The sequence below is a fragment of the Malurus melanocephalus genome, unplaced genomic scaffold (assembly GCF_030028575.1).
Source record: "Malurus melanocephalus ecotype Western Australia unplaced genomic scaffold, MMel_1.1 scaffold_618, whole genome shotgun sequence".
Classification (NCBI taxonomy): Eukaryota; Metazoa; Chordata; class Aves; order Passeriformes; family Maluridae; genus Malurus; species Malurus melanocephalus.
This window is the reverse complement of record NW_026623850.1, coordinates 81,271-91,573: the sequence shown is the minus strand read 5'-3', so window position 1 is coordinate 91,573 and position 10,303 is coordinate 81,271. Positions and strand designations below refer to the sequence as shown.

General features: G+C 35.7%; 1 protein-coding gene across 4 annotated transcripts in view; it reads left to right on the top strand.

The window, feature by feature from the left end:
• The window catches only part of SMPX (small muscle protein X-linked), a 39,792-nt gene that overhangs the window by 6,337 nt on the left and 23,152 nt on the right, over positions 1–10,303 (top strand). For 3 of the 4 annotated variants that reach the window (XM_057383269.1, XM_057383272.1, XM_057383270.1), the window contains exons 3-4: positions 2,010–2,099; positions 5,713–5,866. In XM_057383269.1, the coding sequence (XP_057239252.1) occupies positions 2,010–2,099; positions 5,713–5,853 (231 nt within the window). In that variant the 3' untranslated portion in view covers positions 5,854–5,866. Of the gene's footprint in view, positions 1–2,009; positions 2,100–5,712; positions 5,867–6,696; positions 8,579–10,303 lie in introns of those variants that run through there. The other variant, XM_057383271.1, reaches the window with a different exon arrangement.

Genomic DNA, 10,303 nt, shown 5'->3' with positions numbered 1-10,303 from the left:
ATCCCTGAGGATCTTATCTCCATCTTAGATTACAGGTGTCAAAAGCCTTGAAATGTTCTTTTAAAACTAAATTGTGAGCTTGTGCTGATGACAACACAAGTCCTAGCAGAGCTGTGCTGGTGTACAGAATTTGGCCCATCAATTATGCTGTTGCTCATCTGTGAGACAGGACCAGCATTGCAGTAARAGTGAGATTTACAGCTCAGGACTTTGGTACCTCTGTCAGGAATKGTTTGGAAATGCCATACTTTCATTTCATCCTGGAAATACTTTATTTACAGGATGTATTGTCAGATCCAGACAGTTTTTAACTGTGCCTYAAAGGATGCTCATTTTACCAAGTTATTATCTCATGACTGAGTAATTCTTGCCCAAACTCTGATGTGAATGTCCTTACTGCAGATAAAGAGCTACAAACTGCTTTCATGTGACATAAATTACTGGGAAAGTGCTGAAGTGGATCAATTGATAAATTGAATTTAATTAGCAACCTGGTACTTAGTGCTTMATTTTTGTTCTTGGAACCACTTTTGGTCACAGTTGCTCTGTGGGACATGCTGGGGCTGTAATGTGCCGTGGGAGAAGGAATATCTAAGTTCAGGATGAGCACCAAAACGAGAGATATCTCTTCAAATCTCAACTCTGCAAACTTKTATGACCATGCTAGCTGTATTTGCAGAGAAGTTTCCCATTCCCAAAATAGAAACAATCTGGAATACCAGAGCATGGTGGGGTAGTTGCTTAAAATTAGAAATGGCAAAGCTGGGTTTTTTTTTCCATTCATTTACCCATAAATGAAATAATGAGTTAGGAACTGTGAGGCTGAAAATTCCCTGTCTCCTGGGAACTCACAAAAGTGCAGGTGAAAAGTTTAACAATAACTAAACTGATGCTCAATGAAAAAGCCTTATGAAACAAATACCTGATTATCTATGAACTACATGACCCTGCAAGTATTTGGCACCCCCACTGAAATTACAGCATCATCTTGCATAAATAAAATAATGGGAAATGGGTGAGTAGAATAGGGAAAAGCACTCATTTCTTGGCAGATGGATTTTTAATTTGCTTATGGTTTGATTACAGCTTTCAGAATAGTTGTTTTTACTGAAAACCATGAGCTGTTTTCCTGTGGCTGCCCAGCTGGGGCAYGATCTGCAGGACCACGATTTGAGCAGAAGGATGGGATTATTCATCTTCATTTGGTGCAGATCAGTCAGATGGTAAAGGAYGAGAACAGAGCTCCAAGGTTCTCTGCTTCCTCTCTGTAAAATTACCAATTCAGCCCCTGGTTTTACCAGTGGGAGTCATGATATTTTGATGACATTTCCTAGGAGCAGCTTCYCTTCTGAGATCACGAGATAAGAATAAGTATAAATTGTGCATTTAGTTGATCATGCCATTTGACTTTTAAATAATCTGGGCTGGGTCACAGTGGGAAATGGATACTTTTCAGCTGTTCTTTCCTAAGCACTGTTTTGTGCCATTCTATTCCCCAAAATCTTTACTTTTAAGATATCTATTATCAGCCTAAATTATGTTATAGCTACTGGCTACTGGTTTCTGCTCCAAATAAAATTGGAGAATGGGGAGTRGTCCAGTGATTGGGTGTTAGTGAAGGATTTGGGTGATTTACACTTAAATGTTGCTTTTGGCATTCACTTTCTGTTTGACCTTGACCAAACTGAAGCAGACCCGGTGCCTAAAACATTTCGGTGTCCACTACTCATTTGTTTGAAGTCCCATGAAGTCAGGACTTTTCAATTAGTCTAAAACACAGAACTTCAGAAGCTTTCTAGTTTGTTTTTTCCATTTTTTCTCTTTAAAATGGAGAAGAAAGCACTTCTCTTTCCCAGGACCAGTGTGATGATGATACATCGAAGGCATAAGTGCTTGGAAACCATGATAATGTCTATATGCTTGTCTCACTCCTTTTGACTTTTGCCATTTACCAACTGTATATTTATTTATCAGTCACTATGAYATGCATCTCAATTTCCTTCTCACAGGCTAACATTAACATCCCAATGGGAGCGTTTCGACCTGGTGCGGGTCACCCTCATAAAAGAAAAGAATTTGCACCTGAAGAAGTAGAGGAGGTAAGCAAAAAAGGGTTTTTTTTTTTTTACCTTTTGTTTTTCATTTTCCCAGGAGAATGTCTGCCATAAAATTAAAAAAATGATCTTATGTCTCTGCATTCCGATCTCAGGTATCACAACTTAAGATGCACTGATCATTCACGGAAATAAATGGGCACTTACAAAGCACTGCATATAAAAATAGCTCTGTTTTTGGTGCAAAGGCACCTATGGGAATATAAATTGTTTCAAAGGTGTGTGGCTCTGCTTCCACAGCAGGATGATATCTGATTTCACCCAGCAGTGTTTGTTTAGATGGGAACTGAAGAGATACAGCAGGAAAAGTTATGGCAAGGCTTTGGAAAGATTATGCTGCTACCTGTCTCCCTGTGGTGGGATTTATTGTTACAGCTTAACAGTATTGGAGCAGGTCTTCAAATAGGTCTCTTTTTGGAAACTTTATCAACAAAAAGAAATTGAAAGTGAAGACACTTGCAAGTTAAAACAGAAAATTGGAACCAGTTTACCTTCCCAGGGGCGAAAAGAATCCATTTTAGACTGTATTCTGTGTTTTCAAACTTCTGTTTTACAGGGAGTATTCAGCACTAAGTTTTTAATATGAAATCCAATTTTTACCTTAACTAACATGGATCACAAAGGTTAGGATTTAAAACAGATATCCTATTTCTGGATGATATTAAAGCATCTCTTTTATAATAAATGAGACCTAAAAACAACAGTGGAAGAAAAGGCAGTGGTAGCTATTCCAAACAAGAAAAAAAAAATATGCATGATCCTGGTTTCCTTGCCAGCTTGCTTAGTTTGGATTCATAATCCCCATAGTTTGGATTCATAATCCCCATCTGAGAACTGGTCCTACTGGGCCAGAGCTCCTCACAGTCAATGGCATGAGGAGCTTTGTAAGACCTATTTGTTCCTTTTCTGTCTCAGTCAGATTTATTTTTTTCAAGAATTTTGCCATATTTTGATAAAAACAGTGCTCTGTTTACAGAGGACTTTCCTGAAAGAATCAAACCCAGACTCACTTAGCTCTTAAAATGGTTTAGGAAAAAAAAAAAACCATACAAAATGACCTTGAACATATATTGTGGCTTTCTCCCTTGGAAAGAGCTCAAAATATTCTCTCTGCAGTAATTAAACTGGTGAAGGAGTGCATGTTATTAAGCAGAAAATAATATAAAATGTGTGAATTCTAGTAGAGTTTGAGAAATGAAATAAATGACTAGTGCTGATAATTACGTTTGGTTGGGTAATTAGATGCTGCTTTGCTTCTCAAGTACTTGAATAGTATATTTGAGACAGACATTATGGAATGAAAGTTCTTGGCCCAGGTTTTATGGGCAATACTCAACGAAACCAATGGCAATAAAMACTACAGAAACAGATCTTGTGGTAAGAATAGAATAAAAATGCTACCAGTGAACTTGTGATTTCAGTTTTCTCACCTTGTTAGGTTTTGCCGTGTAGCTCATGATTTTTCAGAGCAGTTTTAGAGAAGTACAACTATTTGCTAACAGTGCATAGTATTTTCCACAGTATTTTAAAACCTTGACAAAGGGGATGGGGGGAATATGGATCTTGTTCAAAGGGATGGTGGAGTCAGATGGGAATGTTTATTTTTGAATGTTAGTGGAGCAGACAYGTAACAATAAAAGAAATGGAGGATGGGAATTTCAGAGAATAACTCTTCTTCAGTCAGAGCATTCCCATGTTTGTATTTGTTAACCCTTGTTGTATGTCCAAGTCACTCTTCAGACTTCTTCCATAAACCCAAAGCTGTAATCTGAATTCAGCTGTCCATTGCACATGGACTGGGGGATACAGGGAGGGTGAAGTCATAAAAACAGCACGGATCTGATTTTAGAAGAGAAAGCTGACAGCAATTTATGGAGCTCAAAATCTTCAAAAAAGATTTTGGCAAAGATTGTGCCATTTGTTCTACAAGAGGAATGGTGTTGTGTGTGACTTGAAATGGTATTTTTTACATAATATCTGCTGTTTACTAGTTAGAACTTTGGGGGTTGAGGGAGTGGTTTTTTTTTTGGTTTTTTTTTTCCTGATTATTCAGATTAGCTAGGAAAACTGTCAAAGGAAACAACACAAGTTATGGCATCTTTGACTACTGATAAAATTTTGTACATCCTTTCAAACAGCTTCTGTAACAATTTACTTATTCTCCTGCAGTGCTTTGTTGCTGTTTCAGGATTTTAGATCATTAAGCCAGATATCAGACAGCACATGCAGTACCTGGGGCTGAATTTATGGCTGGGATTTGAAATGACCAAGCAGAAACGATGGTAAAATATTATTGATATTAGCTTGTGTTAGCTAAAATGTGAGAAAAGATAATGCAAATTTACCAAGCCAAGCACTGAAATTATCACTTCAGTTTTCTTATATATAGTGCTCTTAGGAAAGTTCTTAAAGATCAGATAAGAAGAAAATGTCAKTTTTCTAGAATACCTTATTTGTTTGCTATTTGACACTGCAAAAACCTTCCTGATTAGCATGTAGTTCATTAGTCAACAGAAAAAAACAAGTTTTACAGGCCAATATTATTTGACAGGTAACGCTGAAATTTTAAAAATGAAATAAAATATTAGTGATTGCTTGTTCACAGTCAATACACTTTTACAAAAAGGATGGCTAATAAATCTAAAYAGTGATTGGACTCAAAAAAATCCATCATAAGAGGACATTCACAAAATAATAAAAAAATGAAAAAATAATTTAATCATGAACTTATTTGCAGTAAAATATAAATTAATCTCTAAATGTACTTGATTTCTCCTGTATGCCAACTTCATAAAATACCCAAAAAGCTAGAACAACACTAAACTTCTGTCTGGAAATCTACTCCTTCAAAACATTACCCAATCTAGAGAAGAAATGKTCTAAAATACCTGCTCTATTCACCTAGAAGCAATAGCACAGCTTAGGAAATACCAAGGGCTGAARTACTGTGGTCTCTTGGGAAATTAGCAGAGTTGTTCACTATTGTGTAAGTGCTGTTATTTAACTGGTATTTTTACAGTGTCAGCAAAAAAAACCCATCCAGCACTACCCTAATTCAAACATAAAATGACAAAAACCTTTCTGGTCTTGAAACTGAGGTTGTGAAAAGTTAAATTTCAACTCATGTTGATCTTGCATGGTGCTTTTGGGGTCCATAACCTTCTATCATAACTCTTCTCCAGAGCTGCAGAAGTGCATGATGATTTTCCTCCCCAGCTGCCTGGCAACTGGGAAATTCTCAAAGAAATTAGATTATAAAAATAGTTCTTCTACTTTTTTTTTTTTTTTCATCTAAAATGTGAAGGACTTGGAGTTGCCTTTAACTCTCCAGTCAATTATTTTCCAGTAATGGCCTGGCATTGTAAATTCTTATTTGTTCTTATTCACATTCTTCTACATTGAGGATCTCCAATTATTTTTAGAATGTTTTTAGACAACAACCAACAAAATAACCAATCTTTTCCTCCCTCCACCCCAATTTCCACTGGGATTGCCTTTAGTTAAAAACATTCTTTCCTGTTTTTCAAATAAGTGATCTATGCTCATGTTTAAGAGATGGCAATTGCAGCAGGAAGGTCACTGGTGTCGTTTTGTGCAGAATGTTCCTGCTTCAACGGAGGAGGAGAAAGAGAAAAAACGCATCCCAGGAGCTAAGAAACTTCCAGGTCCTGCTGTCAACTTGTCAGAGATCCAGAACATAAAGAGTGAGCTGAAATATGTCCCCAAAGCTGAACAGTAGCTGCAAGAAGCAGGTGAGTAAAAGAGAGGTTCTTTTCATGGCACTAGAAGAAGAAAGCTAATCCAGAAATTTCTCTGAGTAAAAAGATTTTCAGTTATTTCAATGAAGCTGGAGTCACACTCCATAATTCAAAGACAAAATATAAGAAGTCATAATCCTTGGGATTTTCTGTTATTTCAGACATAGACCATGTTGGAGGCTGCATTCAATGATTTATGGAACATATCAACCAGCCTAATAAGTAGTTGCTAATAACTATTCAGYATATTAAGAATTAATATTAAGAATTCAGTGTATTTGGAATATTGAAACCAACTTAAAAATAACATATTGCTTCATAAGCATGAGTTCAATTTTTGCAAAATATGAGACTTGTATTTTTACCATCTACCTTACAAATGAATATTTTACAATGCAAATAAATTTATTTATAAATTTATTTATAGTCCAAATCGTCTTGGACTAGATGACCTTTAAAGATCCTTTCCTACCCAAACTATTCTATGATTCTATGGTCATGTTATTTATTTATTCAGCACTTCAACACCAATTTCAAAGTAATTAAGATCTGATTTCAAGCAAGACCCATAAACCTCTGTTGTTCTAAACCTTGTGGAAATTAATGATGATTTCTGTCCATGAAATGATCCTCTGATTTTCTTTGAAAAGCCTGAGTCTGTAAAGATGCATCAGGCAATTACAATGAAAACTCAGATGCACAGAGAAATTTTGATACAAAAAAATCCCACCCTGGCTACAGTAAGAAAAATATAATTGTGTCACATAATAGTGACTGAATTTCTAGTTGTGCATCTTGACTGATAAATCCCTTTTATCCTGAAGAGAAGCAGAGGAGTTAAGCTGAGCAGAAGAAAATAATCTGGAATTTACTGTAGAGAAACACGAATGAAGAACAGAGGAAAACAGAAAGCAATTCAAAAAGGTTCTGGGAATGCAAAAGTGCTAAGGACCAGAAATCTTAAAAGAAATGGTGAATAATTTGAGTGAATTGGCCTAGTGCACACTGCATCATTAACTTATTTTTTATGTGCAGAATAAATAGGCCATTTGGAAGGAAAGAGTGTTTAGTTTTTTCTTGCTTTTACCCTGCTGTGTCATAATGTTCCTGATATTTTAAAGAAGCAACAGAGACTTTCTCTGCAGGAAACTTGGGGGCAAAAAGCTCAACATTTTGTAAAATGTAACATTTTAGTCATTGCACTTAAGCACTGCCTAGAGAAATATGTATTTTTAATATGAGGCTTTAAAGAGTTTTTTTTTCTTGTTTGTAAGAAGATATTTCAACATAAATTTAACCTTCAGATGACTGTTATTTTCAACATTTAAAAGTTTTTTAGTAATTAGCTTACTGAGAATCTGACAGAAACATTCAGGCATGCACAGATGTTCACTCTAAAGAAAAGTTYTTTTACAGAAAAGTCAGCAAAGGACATTTTGAAAGCAGTGAGATTATTAAGAAAAAATTTCTGTCTCCATCCTTCATTTGATATATTGGTTATCAAGTTCTGACAGTGATGCAGATTTCTAGATTTTGGGTAGTGCAGTCATGGGTCATATCTGAAAACCGAATTTCTACAAAAGTTGCAGGGACAATACTCACAGGAGCCCAAAATTTGGGTCTGGATGCTGTGCAGAACTGAGCACGTGCATGAATTCCACATAAAATTGAGATTAAATCAATCACCTGCCACATCCAGCAGCCTTGAATGATAATAAATCTAAAAACTGTCCCCTGTAAGAGGGCATTCATCAGTTCTGGTGTTTTAGTCATGACCTGCAGCCTTTTATAAAATGTGATATGGTCAGAGAACTGTTTCATATAATGCAAATCCAGTGAAGATTATCTGAATTTGCAAGAAATTCTCTCACATTTGCCTGATATTTTGCTCCATCTACACATCCTTTGGATGTGATGCTCTCAAAAGAATGGGGAGCTGATTGGTCAATAATGTGTATTGATAGATGAGGTTGTTCTTTGGTTTTTGCAGTTTGAAAATGAATTCTCTCTTACATCAGTTCTGAAATCTTCTCAGATACTCACTATTTAGGGATTTCCTTTTGATATTATTTTTATATTTCTTGTGGTACTCTGTATGGAATACCTACTTGAAGTGGTTAGAATAACTCCAAATACTCTGTGTAATTTCCRTTATTCTGTGATCCTATAATATGATACAATAAAAAATATCAAAAGTACACTTTCACATGTCACAAATATCAATGCTTTTACAACCACACCAGTTATTTCCAACTTTGCCTTCTASTATTGTCATATTTCATGGTTGGTTTCAGTAAATTGCAAGCCAGCATGATTAATTTTGTTTTAATTTTGTTTTCTTGCTCAGTTTAACAGCAGGCAAAGCCAACAGCAAAAAGTATGAAACTGGCAAAACACTGGGTTGGTTCATTATTTGCAAACCCATACCTACATAATTTGTACTTTGGAGTAACTTCTGTTCAATATCTTTGGTCTTCCTCTTTGCCAAATTAGGGAACAGGAATAGACTCATTAAGATCATAGCTGTGAGTACAACARTTTGTGGGAGGAATTTAATTTGGGAGATGTCATGAAGCTGCAGCCACTGAAGGTCATGGAGTGCTCCTCAGTTAAAATATTCCTGTAGTCATCCCCTGATGGGGATCTGCTCTATCATCTATAATTAGCTAATTAACATACTCTACTTTGTCATAAAGATTTTTTTTCTTCCACATTCTGTAGATGATACATTAGATGGAGCTTGTTTTAATAAATTAAGTGAGTTATGATTAATTTCCCTTTTCTGCATCTACAATTTTTTTTTGCTCCTTTCACACCTGCACATTTCTACATGCACAGGAGTGAAGCATAAGTAAAATAAAATAGTAGCAAAATATCATGCACTAAAAATATATGTCCTAATGAATAAGTAATGGTAGGAAACATTTAGTTTGTGGCAAATGTAGCCTACTTTGGCTGAGATTTATTGCTGATTGTTGTGATATCTTGCATGGTAACTACTGTGGTGATTGTACTTGGAAATGGGCCTGAGCACAAACTTTTTATTTTATTTTATTTTATTTTTTATTTTACCTGAGAATATAAATAATTGCAACCAGTTACTTCTGCAACTCATGTTCAGTCTTCATTCTGTATCCCTTTTTGTGTCCTGAAATGTGGAGGGCTGTGGACGACTTTCAGAGRACCTAAACCTTCTGAGATAAAGTGCTCTTGTCCTTTCCTCTTGAAGGAGATTTTCTCACTCAGTGGAGCAACTTCTCAAAAGGCAAAAAGGGAAATTTACTGTCCTGAAGTTACAAAATCAGTCATGGGCAGAGGGGCAGCACTCCCAGCCCTGTGTTCTGGCTGTGCCTGGAGAAAGGGATTCTCAGGATCCCATCACAACATTCAGGAGATGGTTTCTCACCATCTGATGCAGTATTTGTTGTCTTTCCCTGAAACTTTACTGGGCAGGATGGTTTGATTGCAGAAGRTAGTTCTGTTGTCAGGTTACAGGAGCAAGGAWATTGTGTTTTGAAGGCTGAAGAACYAGSAAAAGCTTCCTAGAGCASCTTTGCATTATGTAGAGAATTCTGCCCTGCATAAAATGAGAGATCTTGTCAGCAGAGCAGCCCCTGAGGCTGGTGTCACTTGGGGAAGAAAGAGGAGAAAGGGAAAAAAAACCCATCAAAAGTCCCTTAGGGAATAGGGCTCTTATATCCATMCATACAAGATGTTCCTTGGTGAAGCTATTAATTATTTACATTAAAAATTTGTCGATTACCCCAGGCTAAAAATGTACATTATAACTTTGTCCACTCAGTGCTGAGGATTTAATTACAGTTTTCTATACATTATATATATACACTATATATACATTATATACATATTATATATATAATATATATTTAATTATATATTATATATACTATATATATAATATATTATATATATAATATATTATATATATATAATATATATACTATATATATTATATATATACTATATATATAATTATATATTGTATATGCTATATATATATAATATATTATATATTATATATATACTATATATATAATTATAGTATTTATATATTACATTTACCCCTCCTGTTGTCCCTGTTCTGACAGTTCAGAGTTTGCACCTTATTCCTGTGCTCACACAGATCAGAGATGTGCAGTACCGTTACAAACAAAATTATTTCTTTTTTTTTTTTCCCAGAAACACAGCAGTGCTTTGCTAGCAGAGGAATTTTGAAACGCTGTGAGCTCTCAAAAGGACGCTGCAATTTTGGGAAAATGTGTTCATTTGATTGAGTCCCAGCAGSCAGAACTTGTGTGAGAGTAGGAGATCCCACGTCCAGAGGATGCTGAGGGAGGTCAGGAGATAAAATCTCCTGGAGTGGGAATTAAGGGGTGAGGAAGGAGGAGAGGCATCAAGAATTTCTGCAGG